The 18,384-nt window shown below is 44.7% G+C and overlaps 1 protein-coding gene across 3 annotated transcripts in view; it reads right to left on the bottom strand.

Annotated features, from left to right (window-relative positions):
• The window catches only part of TMEM150C (transmembrane protein 150C), a 91,717-nt gene that overhangs the window by 48,245 nt on the left and 25,088 nt on the right, over positions 1 to 18,384 (bottom strand). For all 3 annotated transcript variants that reach the window (XM_033914458.1, XM_033914436.1, XM_033914447.1), the window contains exons 3-4: positions 14,000 to 14,108; positions 9,930 to 10,009 (exon numbers count right to left, since the gene is read on the bottom strand). In XM_033914458.1, the coding sequence (XP_033770349.1) occupies positions 9,930 to 10,009 (80 nt within the window). In that variant the 5' untranslated portion in view covers positions 14,000 to 14,108. The remainder of the gene's footprint in view (positions 1 to 9,929; positions 10,010 to 13,999; positions 14,109 to 18,384) is intronic.

The following is an 18,384-nucleotide window of genomic DNA, read 5'->3' as shown; positions in this document are numbered from 1 at the left end:
TTTTTAAATTGGGAAAGAAGATAAAATTGAGAGAATTACCAATACTCCTCAATCCACCGGAGGGGAGGGTGGAGCAGGAACTTAGGGGAGGGGGAGCAGGTGTAACTCCCAAAGCCGGCACCATTCAGCTGGACACTCCTGTCTCACTGAAGGGAATTCCAACAGGAGAAAAAGCACAGTTACTTACCGTAACAGGTGTTATCCAGGAACAGCAGGCAGCTATTCTCACATGAGCATGACGTCATCCGACGAAGCCCCGATGCGGACGCCTCACAAGCAGACTTGCTTGAAGAAACTAGAAGTTTCGAGTCGCCCGCACCGTGCATGCGCGAGTGCCTTTTCGCCCAGTGCACCGGGCGCGTCTCCTCAGTTCAGATAGCTAGCAGAGAAGCCAACCAGGGGAGGTGGGTGGGTTGTGAGAACAGCTGCCTACTGTCCCTGGATAACACCTGTTACGGTAAGTAACTGTGCTTTATCCCAGGACAAGCAGGCAGGCTATTCTCACATGTGGGTGACCTCCAAGCTAACCAGAATGGGATGGTGGGAGTATTGGCAACTTAGGAGAATAAATTTTGTAACACTGTTTGGCCAAACTGTCCATCCCATCTGGAGAAAGTATCCAGATAGTTGTGAGAAGTGAAGGTATGAACCGAGGACCAAGTAGCAGCCTTGCAAATTTCCTCAATAGGTGTAGATTTGAGGAAAGCTACTGAAGCTGCCATTGCCCTGACTTATGGGCTGTGACTTTACTGTGAAGGGGTAATCTAGCCTGGGCATAGCAGAGCGAGATACAAGCCGCCATCCAGTTGGAGATGGTACGCTTAGAGTTAGGATGTCCCAACTTGTTTGGATCGAAGGAGACAAAAAGTTGAGGAGCAGTTCTGTGTGGTTTGGTGCGTTCCAAGTAGAAGGCCAAAGCACGTTTACAGTCCAGAGTATGAAGAGCTGATTCTCCAAGGTGAGAATGAGGCTTCGGAAAAATCAATGGAAGTACAATGGATTGATTGAGATGAAATTCTGAGACCACTTTAGGCAGAAATTTCAGATGAGTACAAAGAACCACCTTATCATGATGGAACACAGTGAAAGGTGGGTTAGTAACTAAAGCCTGCAGTTCACTGACACGTCGAGCAGAAGTGAGAGCAATGAGAAACACCACTTTCCAAGTGAGATACTTCAGATGAGCCTTATCAATTGGTTCAAATGAAGGCTTCATGAGTTGAGAAAGGACAACATTGAGGTCCCAAACCACAGGAGGCAGTTTGAGAGGAGGTTTGACATTGAAAAGTCCTTTCATGAATTTGGAAACCACTGGATGAGCAGAGAGGGGTTTCCCTTCAATAGGCTGATGGAAAGCCGCAATTGCACCGAGATGGACTCAGATAGATGTAGACTTGAGGCCAGAATTGGATAAGTGCAACAGGTAGTCCAAAACAGAAGATAAGGAAAAATGCCCAGGCTCCTTATGATGAGAAAAACACCAAGTAGAAAATCTAGTTCATTTTTGGTGATAGCATTGTCTAGTCGTAAGCTTTCTAGAATCTTCTAAAACATCTCTGACAGATTGAGAAAACTGAAGAGAGGTTATGTTGAGAGGTACCAGGCTGTCAGGTGTAGAGACTGCAGGTTGGGATGAAGCAGAGATCCCTGACTCTGTGTAAGCAGAGAAGGAAAAACTGGTAGAAGGTACTGCTCCCTGCTGCTGCTGAGTTGAAGTGGAAGGGAGTACCAAGGTTGTCTCAGCCATCGAGGAGCGATTAGAATCATGGTGGCATGATTGTTCTTCAACTTGACCAGAGTCTTGAGAATAAGAGGGAATGGAGGAAATGCATAGAGGAAATGATTCATCCATTCCAGAAGAAAAGCATCTGCCTTGAGGCGTTGAGGAGAGTATATCCTGGAGCAGAACTGAGGCAGTTTGTAGTTGTGGGGAGCTGCAAAGAGCTCTATCTGTGGCATGCCCCACTGTGAAAAAATGAGGTGAAGAGGCGAAGAATGGAGAGTCCATTCATGAGGTTGCAGGAGATGACTCAAGTTGTCCGCTAAGCAATTCTTCGCCCCCTGAATATAGACAGCTTTGAGGAAGGTGTTGTGACAGATTGCCCAGTCCCAAACTTCCAGAGCTTCTTGACAAAGAGAGGGCGACCCTGTCCCTCTCTGCTGGTTGACAAAATACATGGTGACCTGGTTGTCCGTGCGAATGAGGACTACTGTGTCGTGCAGATGTTGAAAAGCATGGAGAGCTTTGAGGATCGCTCCGAGTTCCAACTGATTGATATGACACTGATGATCCATACTGGTCCAGAGGCATTGAGTACGGAGACCATCGATATGAGCGCCCCAAGCATAGGTCAAAGAGTCTGTCGCGAGGACCTTCTGATGAGGGGGCGTTTGAAAAAGCAAGCCTCTGGAAAGATTGGAAGAGAGCATCCACCAACGGAGAGACCTCTTGAAGGAAGGAGTGACTGAAATTTGTCGGGAAGGAGGGTCGCAAACGCGTCCATTGAGATGCCAGGGTCCACTGAGGTATCCTGAGGTGAAGTCTGGCAAAAGGAGTCACATGTACTGTGGAAGCCATGTGACCCTGAAGTACCATTATGTGTCTCGCTGAGATGGAAGATTGGGATGACAAAGATGTAGAAGAGCCTCCAGACGTTGTTGAGGAAGGAATGCTCTGAGCTGGACAGTGTCTAAAACAGCTCCAATGAATTGCTGATTCTGAGAGGGTTGAAGTTGAGATTTGGGAAAGTTGATCTCGAATCCCAAACCTTGTAAGAACCAGATAGTCCTTTGGGTCGCTATCATAACCCCTTGAGACGTGGAATCTTTGATGAGCCAGTCATCTAGGTAGGGAAATACCTGAAGACCATGATTCCGTAGAGCTGCTGCTGCCACTACCAGGCACTTGGTGAACATTCTGGTAGACGAGGCCAGGCCGAAGGGTAGAACTCTGTATTGGTAATGCAGATTCCCCACCCGAAATCTGAGGTATTGACGGGAGACCGGATGGATAGGAATATGAGTATAGGCCTCCTTGAGATCCAGAGAGCATAACCAGTCGTTCTGCTCAAGAAGGGGATAGAGAGACGCCAGGGACAACATTCAAAACTTTTCTTTGACTAAAAATTTGTTGAGAGCCCTGAGATCTAGAATGGGTCGCAGATCGCCCGTCTTCTTCGGAACAAGGAAGTAACGGGAGTAAAATCCCCTGCTCTGCTGCTCCAAGGGAACAGGCTCGATGGCATTGAGATGAAGCAGAGCTTGAGCTTCCTGAAGAAGGGCGGTCTGGATAGATTGGAAGGATACTCTCTTGGAGGAAGCTCTGGTGGAACCTGAATGAAATGAAGAGAGTATCCTTCCCTGATGATGGTAAGTACCCAGAGGTCGGATGTAATTATCGTCCATTGGTGGTAAAAATGATGGAGACGACCTCCGACAGGGGGAAAAGGAGACTAGAGACAGAACGATGGAGCTTATGCTCTGTTGTAAACAGTCAAAAAGGCTGAGAAGCCTTAGGTGCAGCAGAAGGTTGGGATTGCTGTTGCTTCTGAGGATGCTGCTTTTTCAAAGGAGGACGAGTATAAGGAGCCGGCTTTGGAGGAAAACGCCTCTGATAGATGACCGGAGGACGTGTAGGCTTGGGTGGAGTCGGCTTCGGCTTGGGTCTGACGATGGAAGCAAATGATTTTGCATGGTCAGATAACTTCTTTGTGGCCGCCTCGATGGATTCGTCAACGAGGTCGTTGCCTTGACAAGGAAGATTAGCCAGGCGGTCCTGAAGATTAGAGTCCATGTCAATGGTTCAAAGCCAGGCAAAACGACGCATAGCCACTGAGCAAGCAACCGCTCGGGCAGACAGCTCAAAAGCATCATAACATGATTGAAGAAAATAGAGATGCAATAGAGAGAAACTAGCAATTACTTCTTGGAACTCAAAATGCATTTGATTGTCCAGATAAGTTAAAAATTTTGGGAGAAGAGAAAGAAGAAATTCAAAATAGGTAATGAAATGAAAATTATAGTTGAGGACTTTAGAGGACATCATAGCATTCTGGTAGATGCGACGTCCAAATTTGTCCATAGTTTACCCCTCTCTCCCAGGAGGAACTGTGGCATAGACCTTGGAAGGATGGGATCTCTTTCAAGGATGACTCAACAAGCAGGGATTGATGAGAAAGCTGCGAGTGGTCAAAGCCTTTGTGATGCACAGTCTTATACCTCGAGTCCAACATTCCAGGAACTGCTGTTATGGAAAAGGAAGTCTCCATGCATCGAACAAGTCTGATTCAAAAGCTTATGAAGAGGAAGCTTGAGATTCTCAGCCAGAGGTTGAGGAGACGCATGACTTCTAGATATTCCTTAGAATATTTGGAGCCAGTATCCAATTTTACATCCAAATCCAAAGCCATCTGTCGTAAAAAAGACGAAAAAGATAGCTGGTCCGGGAGGCAGCCTGCGTCGAAGAAGAAGCTTTGGCATGGAAAAAAGCATCAAAGGAACCTGATGACTTGGTCGAGGCAATTGAGGCCAGGATATCCTCGAGGTCTGGCATCGGAGACCTGGAACGAGGAGTCAGTGGTCTGGTCGAGGCCGGAGTAAAACAAGGCTTCGAGGAAGATGAAATATCCTGCGAGGAACGATGCCTGGTAGAATGCCTCGAGGAAGGTCTCGAACGATGATGAGAGCTGTGTCTAGAACCAGATCTCGAGGATCGAGGAGACTTCGCCTCGAAGACGCATGGAGCCAATGCCAACGTGTGAATAGGGCTAGAGGCTGTAGATCGAAGCTCCAGAGGCTTGGAGGAGGAACCTCGATGTACTCGCAAAGACTCTGCTCCTTGCTGAGAGTGTGAGGAATCCTGTCGATGCACTTGCAAAGAATCTACTCCTTGCTTGTCGTGCTGAGGTGGCAGACCAAACACTTGCAGAGACTCTGCTCCCTGCAAACAGTGTGGCTCCAACCGGGGCATAGGAGGCTTCCCGACGTCGCAAGGGGTTGCTGGATGCCCAGGCAGGATAATAGGAAGCAGCTTAGGACCCATAATGGTAAGGTACTGAAGGAACTGCTTCTCTAATATGGTCTGGAAAGAAGCCGACAAGGTGGGTTCCGCGTCTGAAACTGGCCCATCTTGGCTGGAGATTCCTTCGAGGTAGTGTCAGAGTGTTTTGACTTAGGAGTCTTGGACACTTTAATCACCGACTGCTGAGCTATCTGACCTGAGGAAACAGGGGAAGATACAGCAGGTGATGTCGAAGCAAGAGCCGCTGCAAACGATGAAGGTTTGATGAGGCTCGAGGTGGAAGCAGGAGGCGCCGAAGGAGCATCGATGGAAGTCGAGGTCGAAGACGCCTTAGAAATCGAGGGATCAGATGGAGACTCCATGTCGAAGAGCTTATCCACAAAAGGCAACGACGCTTAAAAGCTCGAGGTTGAAGCGTTAGGCAAGGTGTGCACGAGGTTGGACGATGTTTTGGCCCAAGGCACTTGAGGCAGTGTCTGTGAGGATCTATAAGGGAGATCGTGCACCTACACTTGCTACACTTCTTAAATCCAGTAGCAGGCCAGGACAAAGGCTGAAAAATAGCCGCCGCAAAGTCGAAGCACGCAGGCTGCGGCCGAGTGGCCCGTCCCAGAGAACGAACGGAAGAAAATAAATTTTTTTTTAAAAAAAACTAAATAAATGAAAATAAAGTAAAACAGCGATTCGTGAATAAAAAGACACAAACCGCGGTCGAAGAGAAGGCAAAGTGAACGAAGCTGAACGCAGAGAGTCAAAGACCGACGTCTCGGTTCTGCGGAAAACTAAGAACTGAGGAGACTCGCCCGGTGTACTGGGCAGGAAGGCACTCGCGCATGCGTGGTGCGGGCTACTCAAAACTTCTAGTTTCTTCAAGCAAGTCTGCTTGTGAGGCGTCCGCATCGGGGCTCCGTTGGATGACATCACCCACATGTGAGAATAGCCTGCCTGCTTGTCCTGGGATAATTAATTGTCCAGTCAGAGCCAGAATCCAGGAGCTAGTTGAATATCAACCATCACCTATTGGGAGATAGAGCATACTGAGATTACAGGGAGCGTGCCAGCCAATAGGATCACCTGTTAATCAGTTTCTCTATCTCCACCTGCTAGTAGATGTGTGCTATCCCATTGGCCTCTGGATTCATCTGCTGCTGTTGCTAAGGAAAGAGATGTTTAAATACCTATGTGATGTAAATGCGCATGAGTCGAGCCTTTCATTTGAAAGGAAGCTCTGGAATGAGAGGGCATAGGATGAAGTTAGGTGATAAGGAAAACTGCTTGAGTACCTGAATAAATGCATGTAAACCGTTCTGAGCTCCCTTGGGAGAACGGTATAGAAAATTGAATGAATAAATACATAAATAATCTAAGGAAATACTTTTTTACAGAAAGGGTGGGAGATGCGTGGAACAGTTTCCCAGAACAGGTGGTGGAGACGGAGACTGTCTGAATTCAAGAAAGCCTGGGATAGGCACATGGGATCTCTTAGAGAGAGGAAGAGATAATGGTTACTGCAGATGAGCAGACTGGATGGGCCGTTTGGCCTTTATCTGCCACCATGTTTCTATGTATTAAAATGTGTGTTGAGTTCATTCAAGTGTTCCATGCAATGCTGAGTGTATTCCATGCTATGCAGACAGCTTTTGACGTACAAACACAGATAATTTTTTGCCAGGTCTGGGGCAGTATAGAAGAGGATTTCATGTTAGTTTTTAAGGTTTAAGAGCCAGTTTTATCTTGTTTGCAAGCAGAAGAAAGCCTCTGCAAATTTCAAAGGCAGAAGGGAAGCAACAAAGTTAAAATACACTTCAGCTTCTGTTCTTCTGTGCCTAAATACAAGACTCACAAAAATTTTATAGGCAAACAATTTTTGAGAGCCTCATATTTAAGTGCAGAGAAGGTGCTGATGTGTATTAACATATTTGTTTTCTGTTTGAGAATGTGCACAATATGTTGTACCTTCTGGAAAACCTATGTACACATATAGCCAGCACTCTCTCCCCCCCCCCCCATTACCTGCAAGCTTTCCACTCATAAAATTTGCATTGCACAGTATTATGTTCACAAGAAAAGCCACACATGGCTCTACTACAAGCCTTTCTACATGGGCTCCAATGTGAGCTGCAGTTTTATGAAATGGGGAACATTTTCAAGACTTCAATGCTTTTTAGAAGAGTAAAAGTAGAATTAAGGTCCCTAAATAAATAAGTCATATCTCAGTAAGTGTATTTTTATTCACCAGAAGTTATATGTGTACTTTCAAAACATGTGTGATTTACATCATCATTTCACATTAGTTAAGTATATACACGTACTACGAGTTATCTGCATAACCAGCTGATATTCAATCACCATGTGTGTGGGTACCTTGTACTTCAAAAATGTCTGAGCACAAGTAGGCCCATACATTTCAGGTGCCCTATTGAAAAAGCACAGTTACTTACTGTAACAGGTGTTATCCAGAGACAGCAGGCAGATATTCTCACATGTGGGTGACGTCACCAACGGAGCCCCGACGCGGACAGCTTTTCAAGCAAACTTGAAAGAAAGTTCAAGTTTGCTGTGCTGCACCACACATGTGCATGCCTTCCCGCTCCATTAGAGGGCGCATCCCCACCTCGTGGTCCTCAGTTCACATAGCCAGCAAAGAAGCCATCCCCGGGGAGGAGGGAGGGTTGCAAGAATATTTGCCTGCTGTCCCTGGATAACACCTGTTACGGTAAGTAACTGTGCTTTATCCCAGGACAAGCAGGCAGCATATTCTCACATGTGGGTGACCTCCAAGCCAACCAAAAAAGGGAAGGTGGGAGGATGGCAAGTTAGGAAAACAGATTACGCAAAACCGACTGGCTAAACCGGCCATCGCTCCTGGACAAAGTATCCAGACAGTAGTGTGAGGTAAAGGTATGAACCGAAGACCAAGTGGCCGCCTTGAAGATCTCCTCGATAGGCGTAGACCTGAGGAAAGCGACCGAAGCCGCCATCGCTCGGATCTTATGTCCCGTGACCCGACCCTGCAGCGCGAGACCAGCCTGAGCGTAGCAGAAGGAAATACAAGCCGCCAACCAATTGGACAAGGTGCGCTTGGAAACTGGCCGACCATCAATCTATTGGGATCAAAGGACAAAAACAATTGAGGAACCTTCCAATGAGACTGAGTGCGTTGAAGATAGAAAGCCAACTCCCTCTTACAGTCAAGAGTATGAACACCACCTCTCCAGGATGAGAATGTGGCTTGGGAAAAAAGACAGGAAGCACAATGGACTGATTGAGATGAAAATCAGATACCACCTTGGGCAAAAATTTAGGATGAGTGCGGAGAACCACCTTATCATGATGGAATACAGTAAAAGGCGGATCCGCCACCAAATCACACATGTTTTGCAGCTCACTAATCCTACGGGCAGAAGTTAAGCGCAAGCAAAAAGATCACCTTCCAAGTAAGAAACTTCAGGTGAGACTTATCCAGAGACTCAAACGGAGGCTTCATCAGCTGAGCGAGAACTACGTTGAGATCCCAAACCACTGGAGGAGGCTTGAGAGGAGGATGGACATTCAAGAGCCCTCTCATAAAGCGAGAAATCAAAGGATGAACCGAAATAGGTTTGCCATCAAGCTGCTGATGAAAAGCAGCAATCGCACTAAGATGGACCCGAACAGAATTTGTCTTAAGGCCAGAAAGGGACAATGAAGCAAATGGTCCAAAACGGAAGACAAAGTAGCTGACGAAGGATGAATAGAATGCAAAGCACACCAGGAAGTGAACCTAGTCCACTTCTGGGAATAACATTGCCTCGTAGAGGCCTTACGAGAGGCCTCCAAAACATCCCTCACCGACTGGGACAACTGAAGAGAAGGAATCGGGTGGAAAGGAACCAAGCTGTCAGATAAAGAGACAAAGCCGCGGTGCTAGAAGGCAAGTAACACAGAGAGAGACAAAAACAGGGCTTCTGGCTCCGCGGAAACTTTAGAACTGAGGACCACGAGGTGGGGATGCGCCCTCTAGTGGAGCAGGAAGGCATGCACATGTGTGGTGCAGCACAGCAAACTTGAACTTTCTTTCAAGTTTGCTTGAAAAGCTGTCCGCGTCGGGGCTCCATGGATGACGTCACCCACATGTGAGAATATGCTGCCTGCTTGTCCTGGGATAATTTACTGTAATAAGCACTTACAAAATTGTAAGAAACAAACAAACAAAAAAGTGTCAAGCAGATTATAAAACAAAGGCAAGCAAAATTTCTAAAGCACAATAGCATCAGTGGTATGAACAGTAGGCTTGACTGATCTGTCTAAGAGGCTCTTGATTCCTTGGAAACTTTCATGGACCTTCCATCAGGCTGGTTGTCAGAGTAACCAGAACATGCAAATGAAAAGGATGTTAAGACCAATGTATGGAAATAGAGCTATTGAACATTCCAAGCAGGTATCATGAAAATCAGATCTGCTGGCAGCCCTTCAGGACTGACTTTACTGTACAGCCTCATTCTCTGTGTAGCAAGGATTCATTCTCAGGATGAACCTGTGATGACCGCACTATCTAGGGACCACCCTTTAATTAGCCTCTCTAAAGAACAAGTTTCTTTTAGGGGGTGCTCTGCTACAGTATCACTACTATCCTGTTCAAGGGTCATTGATCCTCTTCTAACCTCTTTGTGCCACTCTTAATTAGTCTCATGGTTTTAAACCATGCAGGAATCAGCAGGTCCCATAAGACTATAGGGTTCCCATATGGTTCCAATTACAAGATGTCTAGAGTGTTATCAGATGGTTAAAAGGCAGTTACTATAGGCCCAAAAGGTAAGTTAAAGGGACCATTATTTTACTCACCCAAGGTGCCCAATCTCACACTTACAAAACGAAAAACAGCATGCATAGATATACCCCAATTCAAAATGAGCAGAAGATCACTTACACTATCCAGAGTCCAGCAGTTGTGAATATAGAAAACACAAGAGGTAAGAAGAGCCAGACGCTGCATCTTTTCCCATCCATCTGTTTTTTAAGAAATGGTGAAAGAAAAAACAAAAACACACAACAAAAAACACACGCACATGTATTAAGTGTTACTTTAGAGACCCTGCCCAAATTAAGTGTGTGTCAGAGCAAAGCATGAGGTCACAATAGCATGAGGTCACAATGAAGGGGAAAAAAAAAAAAAAATCAAGTTTATGCTAATGTTATGGTTCCCTTGATAAACTCAGAAAAATAACTTTAAAATGTGTTCTAATCTGGATGTGTCTTGTATTTTTAATATTTACTCCTTAAAAGCATCAGTACTAAGAAAAGCAGATCTAGAATTAGCTAGCAGTGAAAACAAAATCATTAGCAATCCCCCTCTTCTTATTTTCACTTCATATGTGCTGGTACTCTGCAGACAAGCATAAATGCAGGTGGTGTGTGAAGACGAGCTGAGGTATAAGCTCTGCAACTGGAAATTTCTAGCAGGACAAAAATTTAAGTTATATGCCTTTTGTTTAAAAGCCTTTATATCAAAATTAAATAAAAATGTTAGACACAACAATTAGATAAAGCATGTGGAGCATGGGTGGTGGGGCAGATGTTGCAGGCAGGGCAATTTGAAAGGACCAATTTACTAACTGCTAATGTTTTGCCTGCTTCTTCCTGGGATAAGTAGTAGATTTAAAATAAACTGGAGAAAACATTTCTTCACACAACATATAATTAATTAAACTCTAATTTATTACCGGAGAACAGTGAAATCAGTTGGGGTTAAAATCAGCAGGGTAAAAAAAAAAAAGAGCAGGATTTAAAAAAAAGGTTTGGATAATTTCCTAACAAAGAAGTCCTTAGGCCATTATTGAGATGGCTTAGGGAAATCCACTGCTTATTCCTAGGATAAGCAGCATAAAATCTCTTTTACTACTTAGGATCTAGCTAGGTACTTGTGACCTGGGTTGGCCACTGTTGTAGACAGGATACTGGGCTTGATGAACATTTGGTCTGTCCCAATTTTCAGTCTGAGAGCAAGAGCAAGGGCAAATGTGGCCCTAGAGGCTGTGAAGCAACCAACTGCTGAGCTTCCAAGGTTCTGCATGCAGGTGATGGTACAGCTCATAGGGCCTTGCTCATACAGCTTTTCTGGATGTGGAACTGCTATTGTATTTCAGTCTGTGAGTTCTAGATATTAATGGTTTCTAGGGCTCTGGGAAGGGGGAGCAGGAATATGCTCCTTGCCAGGAAGGGTGAATCGCTTGTTTACTCTTTCCAAAAATACTAGGAAGTAGTAGACTTAAAACAAACCAAAGAAAATATTTCTTCACACAACATGTAATTAACTCTGGAATTTGTTGCCAGAGAATGTGTTGAAATCAGTTAGCTTAGCAGGGTTTTAAAAAGGTTTGGATAATTTCCTAAAAGAGAAGTCCATAGGCCATTATTTAGATGGTTTGGGAAAATCTACTGCTTATTCTAGGATAAGCAGCATAAAATCTGTTTTACTACTTGGGATCTAGCTAGGTACTTGGGACCTGGGTTGGCCACTTGATGAACATTTGGTCTGTCCCAATTCTCAGTCTGAGAGCAAGAGCAAGGGCAAATGTGGCCCTAGAGGCTATGAAGCAACCAACTGCTGAGCTTCCAAGGTTCTGCATGCAGGTGATGGTACAGCTCATAGGGCCTTGCTCATACAGCTTTTCTGGATGTGGAACTGCTATTGTATTTCAGTCTGTGAGTTCTAGATATTAATGGTTTCTAGGACTCTGGGAAGGGGGAGCAGGAATATGCTCCTTGCCAGGAAGGGTGAATCGCTTGTTTATTCTTTCCAAAAATACTAGGAAGTAGTAGACTTAAAACAAACCAAAGAAAATATTTCTTCACACAACATGTAATTAACTCTGGAATTTGTTGCCAGAGAATGTGGTGAAATCAGTTAGCTTAGCAGGGTTTTAAAAAGGTTTGGATAATTTCCTAAAAGAGAAGTCCATAGGCCATTATTTAGATGGTTTGGGAAAATCTACTGCTTATTCTAGGATAAGCAGCATAAAATCTGTTTTACTACTTGGGATCTAGCTAGGTACTTGGGACCTGGGTTGGCCGTTGTTGGAAACAGGATGCTGGGCTTGATGGACTTTTGTTATCATGTTTAAAGGGTGTGGATAAAATTTTTGAAATGTGCAATGAAACTACTTTGAAAATATGAGGGATGGGTGAGCCTAGCTTGCAGGGAAGGAACACTGACCAAGGTAGAGTGATAGGGAATCCAATGGCGGAAGAAATTAATAAGGGGCACAGAGTAAATACAGATCAGGAGGAAATACAGAACAGAGAAGTATAGAATGGGGTATTGGGGGATATTAAGCATCCTCCCCCAAAAGTCAAACTACATTGGGAGAAAGAAATGAAGGAACATGAGAATAGCCTTACTGGGTCAGACCAATGATCCATCCAGCCTGGTAGACCGTTCTCACGGTGGCCAATCCAGGTCACTAATAACTGGCCAAAACCCAAGGTGTAGCAATATTCTATGCTACTGATCCATGGCAATCAGTGGCTTCCCCCGTGTCTCTCTCAATAACAGACTATGGACTTGTCTAAACCTTTCTTAAAACCAGCTACATTATCCACTCTTCCCGTATCCTCTGGCAACGCGTTCCAGAGCTTAACTATTCTCTGAGTGAAAAAAAATTGGTTCTAAAAGTATTTCCTTGTAACTTCATCGCATGGCCCCTAGTCTTTGTGATTTCTGAAGGAGTGAAAAATCGATCCACTTGTACCCATTCTACTCCACTCAGGAGAGGAGGAAGATGACAGGGAGGGACAGAGATGTCTAAGATAAATGAAAGTAGATGGTGTGCATAGGTTTTTTAGGGAAGAGGGACTATTACAGATCCCGACGCATACTACATCTCTTAACCATGTATTCTCCCTGGAAATGCCCAGGCCAACTCTTGTTGTAAACCGCCTAGAACTGAAAGGTATTAGCGGGATAAAAGACACTAATGTAATGTATTAAGGTCTAGCTGGGAGGGGGAAAATATAGGTGTATAGATGGTCCAGGGTGGACTGGAAGCATGAGTGTAGTGTAGATGGGCTGGAAGTTGGATGGTAAACTGTGGTGACGAGTTGGGGTTGGGGAGGAAGAGAGACTGGTGAAACTTGCAGTGCTACCCCTAGCATTTCTTTTAGCCACAAGTCCTCCCTATATGGCACCACCTGCTGTGCTCTTCATTTAAAGAAAGCCTAGCCAGTTGTGTTCACAAGCCACCATGCTCTAAATTTTCTTTATAGGGAATTGGTAATTTGTGGCGAGAGTCGAGCACCTTCAATCATTTTGAAAAAGTTGGCTCCTATGAGAGCACCTATCAGAGAGGGACACTGGTCTTCATGTAGCAGCTCTTACATGCTGCACGTGGCTGACCATCAAGCCTTCCCTCCAACATCAGCTTTGACGTCGGCGAGAAGGCTTCCGGGTCAGCCATGTGCAGCGTGCAAGAGCCGTTGCCCGGATCCCTATGCGGCTGAAGGCAGGAAGGAGCAGCCCAGCTGGACAGCCCTAAAAGAAGAAACTGGGATCCCCCACTGACCCATAAGACTTCCCTCCGACGTCAGCTCCGACATCGGAGGGAAGTCTTCCATGTCGGCTTTGGAAGGGGGGGGGGAACGTAGGAAGGATGGCATGGGATCCCCGGTGGCGGCTTCGGTGGAGAGGGGGCAGACAGGAAGGAGGGAATGGGATCCCCGGTGGCCGTGTAAACCCAAACAAGTGGCTTGCGTACCCCTAAGGGTACAAGTACTGCGTGTTGAAAAACTCTATACTAGCATTCTCAGCACAGCTGCCTTTAAATTCACTCATTCTGTAATCAAAATTTTTGGCCACTTTATTCAGTTAAATAAACCACTCTCTAAGATTCTATAATGCTAGACTGGCTTTGCACTAAGAGGAAAAAAGTAAAGTGAGAGATCCAGGGACAAAAAGCGAAAACTTAGTCCTACAAAGCACCATAGTAAGAATAAATTTCTTACCTTGTGTCAAGCAGTTAACTGGTATCCCAGGGCAACTCAAAATAGTCCAATTCAGAATCTACAGATTCCTATCTACCAACAATGGTAGAGAATTCAATGACCAGACTTCCTAGCATTATAAGAAAATGTTTATTAAATCAGTACTTAGAGACAGGGATTCCACATTCAGACTTCCTGTCTGAACCACAAAGTTTCATGAAGTAGCTTATACAGTGTTGCAAAACTGCGATTTGCATCAGTATACCCAGGATAATACATACATGGTTAGTTAGTGCACACACATACACAATACCAATTTGTAACATAACACTTTCTAACCTTGTTAGCTGCCCGTCCCTAATGAGTGATGCCCTATAGCACTACCTTTTCTGGCAGAAGGTACATACAATGATACAAGCCAGACATGCATAGTTTACTAAAGTTTGTCAAGAGGTTGCTTGAGGAGATTAATGCCTGACCTCATGTCTTCACATACTTTTGATGAAAACAAATTTTGCCCATAACCATATAGTATAGCTATCATACAGGTACAATGTATCAGATATTTTACATAGAACATATGCCAGTAATTTAAATATTCAAAACAAAGAACGGCAATGGTATCAGTTCAATCAATGCTATAACGTACTCCACTAGTCTCGAAATCACATCACATGCGTTCCTCAGATTGCCACACCATTCTATAGTGTGGTAGCATATCCTCACTGGAGCATTGTTTTATGTGACGATTTTGGACTAATCTTTGATCTTTAATTATTTAACATATATATAATCTGTAATTTATAATTTATAAAGTGATACTGTGCAAATTAAGTGACTTATCTTTTGAACCGGGTCTGCATCATTCCCCACCGATGCGTTTCAATGTTTTCTTCAGGGTCGGGGACATGAATGACTACAAAGTAAAAATAACACATTCGATCAGCAAACCGGAAAAAGACTGCTCAATACATCAATAAAACAGAATATATTTACCAGACGTGGCCGGGATTACAGCATAACGCTAGTCCTGAATAGTATGTCCAGGGTTACAAAATGGCCACGGCGTTCTAGGTGGAGTTATTAAAGGGCCTCCCCCTAACATGTGACCCATATCTATCCAATGAAGGGACCAGTACGAGATAACCCACTGATTCATATAATCAAATATAGAAATAAAAACATGCTATTTTCCCCCCCAGCGCTCAACATCAAACGTAGCATTCTTCGACACTGGCATATAGTTAAACTAATTTTAGGACCTGATTTTGACCCCCCCCCATATTTGCATATAAAAGATCTAAAAATTTGGGGCAATTGATTACTCCATATAGGGAACATCTTGATCACACTTCGTGGGGTCACTATACCTGCGGACATTGCCAGTGGTGTGAATATGCCCTTACAGGTGACAGTTGGGAACATCCACAAACAGGGCAGATCTATCACGCTAAATATAAAACAGATTGCAACTCTACTCATGTAATATACATGATTACATGTCCCTGTCCTAAGATTTACATCGGTCGCACCACTAGGGCTATAAAAACACGTCTAAACGAACATAAGTCTAGGTCCACACCGGTGCAGAAACGGCTCCTTTGGTCCGCTACTGGACTTTACTCAATCATAACATCACCGATCTGAGGTGGCGGATCATAGACAAGGTATATGTCGGGTAGGATGGAGGTAATTTAGAACACAGGCTTACTATTAAGGAACTCCGTTGGATGTTCACGCTGAATACTATGAGCCCTCACGGTCTCAACCTTACAAGTGACTGGCTGACTTCGGCCATTTAATGCTTTTCTGTACACATTAACTACCAGTATCTGTTTTTTAAACGGTGTTTGCAGTAGCAACAGCATGTTTTTATTTCTATATTTGATTATATGAATCAGTGGGTTCTCTCATACTGGTCCCTTCATTGGATAGATATGGGTCACATGTTAGGGGGAGGCCCTTTAATAACTCCACCTAGAACGCCGTGGCCATTTTGTAACCCTGGACATACTATTCAGGACTAGCGTTATGCTGTAATCCCGGCCACGTCTGGTAAATATATTCTGTTTTATTGATGCATTGAGCAGTCTTTTTCCGGTTTGCTGATCGAATGTGTTATTTTTACTTTGTAGTCATTCATGTCCCCGACCCTGAAGAAAACATTGAAATGCGTCGGTGGGGAATGATGCAGACCCGGTTCAAAAGATAAGTCACTTAATTTGCACAGTATCACTTTATAAATTATAAATTACAGATTATATACATGTTAAATAATTAAAGATCAAAGATTAGTCCAAAATCGTCACATAAAACAATGCTCCAGTGAGGATATGCTACCACACTATAGAATGGTGTGGCAATAAACTGGACAAATATCGATTTCCTTTGCCTGAGGGGGAGAAATCGGCAGCCGCGTGCAGTAGCAGATTGCTGGGAAGTAAAAAAAAAAAATGGCGCCGGTGCACGCGGAATCGGACGAGGATGAGATTACCATCGAGAGCACACCAGTTGAGGCAATCACTCCCCAAATGTTGCAGGATTGGTTTCGAGCTTTAAAAGAGGAAATGGTGGGTGTTCGTCAGGACTTAAAAATAGCAATGAAGGAGCTGCGGTCTGAAGTGGCTGAGTTGGGAGGCCGGGTGGGAGACACGGAGGATCGAGTTTCGGAGCTGACACAAGATCTGCTGACCATGCGGGCTGAGCTGGATCAGCTGCCGTCCTCCATCCTGACCTTGCAAAATCAGATGGAAGATTTAGAAAATAGATCTCGCCGATGCAACTTGCGTTTTAAGGGCATACCAGATTCGGAGGAGTATAAAGATAGTGCTACAGTGGTGAAAAAGATCTGTGCTGATTTACTAACTGAGGCACTTGGATCCCTGTCTGGTCCGATAGTGCTTGTGCGGGCCCACCGCAGTTTGGGTCCTGCACGGAGTACAGGGCCTAAGGATATTATTGCTTGTTTCCAGGATTTTGGGATTAAAGAAAAAGTTCTACAAGTAGCGAGGCGTAAACAAGAATATCGTTGGAATAACATCTCTGTGGGCATTTTTCAGGACTTAGCCTGGGCTACTTTACAAAAACGTCGGAAATTTCAACAGATAACGCAATTGTTGCGAGCCGAGGGCCATCGTTATCATTGGCTGTTTCCATTCGGGGTGTGGATCACGATAGATGGCAAATCTAAACGTTGGTGATGTGGAGGAGGCGTGGGCAGCCCTGAAAGAATTGGGGTGCAAGAATGTTCCTGAGGTTCCAGTGGCCGTACCTAAGAAGGCGGAGAAACGTTCCCCTGGTGTTTGGTCCGCTGTTGGGCGCACGGGGAAGCGGCAATTGAAGGATCAAACCTGAAGGATTGTGGAGATTACTATCCATTTTTTTCCTTTTTTCTCCCCTCTTATTCTGGGACGTTTGGTCCTGGTTATGGGGAGTCTGGCATTTGCCAGGGGTTATCCAGACTGTTCTTTGCAAAGACTAATTTGATTTTGCTTTTTCAGAAAGTGGTTGTGCAAAGAATATAGTAAGAGATTATCAAGGCAAGCATTATTGTCTGTGATATTTTTTTTTTTTCCTTGTTTTATTGCTGATGTTGTTCATTGTGGTGGGCATTTTTGGTTTTAAGGGTATGGGAGAGGGACGCTTGTATAAAGGGATCAAGTTGCCTTCTGTGGGGGGGGGGGAACCTTACTTCTTCTCGCTGGCTGCCCAGGTCTTGGGCAAGTCGGGGTCGAATAGACAGCAGGGGGGGGGGGGAGGGATAAGGGGGATCATTTACGGAAAGATAGTTCTCTTGTCCTAGGCTCATGGAATGCCAATGGATTAAATAACCCAGGGAAGCGTAGTATAGTTTTTCGTGAATTGCATCGGCTGAAGTGGGATATCTGTTTACTGCAAGAAACATATTTAAGAACAAGGGATGAACGGTTATTGCATACACCTCATTATGATCATTTGTGGACCCATCGGGCTAGAGGCACACAGAGGGTGGGGAGTTTGGCTATTTTAGTCCGTAAGGGGACTGGGTTGGTGGTGGATGACGTATTTAAAGATGGGGGAAGGACGATGTTTAGCTATTAGGGGTCAGATTCAGGAAAAAGTGATTACTATTATTAATGTATATGGGCCTAACACAGATCAATCTCATTACTATTCTGGTCTTACTGAGGGACTGCGTGCCTTTGTACAGGGTGCTATTTTTTGTGGAGGGGATTTTAATGTGTGTCCCGATCTCTCTTTGGACCATTCAGGGGGGACGAGTGGCTCTTCGACATCACAGTAAGGCCTTGGTTAGGTTTATGCACCAGTTGGGATTAGTGGATTGTTGGAGATTACTCCATAGTACTCAGAGGAATTACTCTCATTACTCCCATGCTACCCAGACATACACGAGAATAGATGGCATT

This window comes from Geotrypetes seraphini, chromosome 1 (genome assembly GCF_902459505.1).
Source record: "Geotrypetes seraphini chromosome 1, aGeoSer1.1, whole genome shotgun sequence".
Lineage (NCBI taxonomy): Eukaryota > Metazoa > Chordata > Amphibia > Gymnophiona > Dermophiidae > Geotrypetes > Geotrypetes seraphini.
Note: the sequence above shows the minus strand (reverse complement) of the source record. Positions and strands in the feature narration are given on the sequence as shown.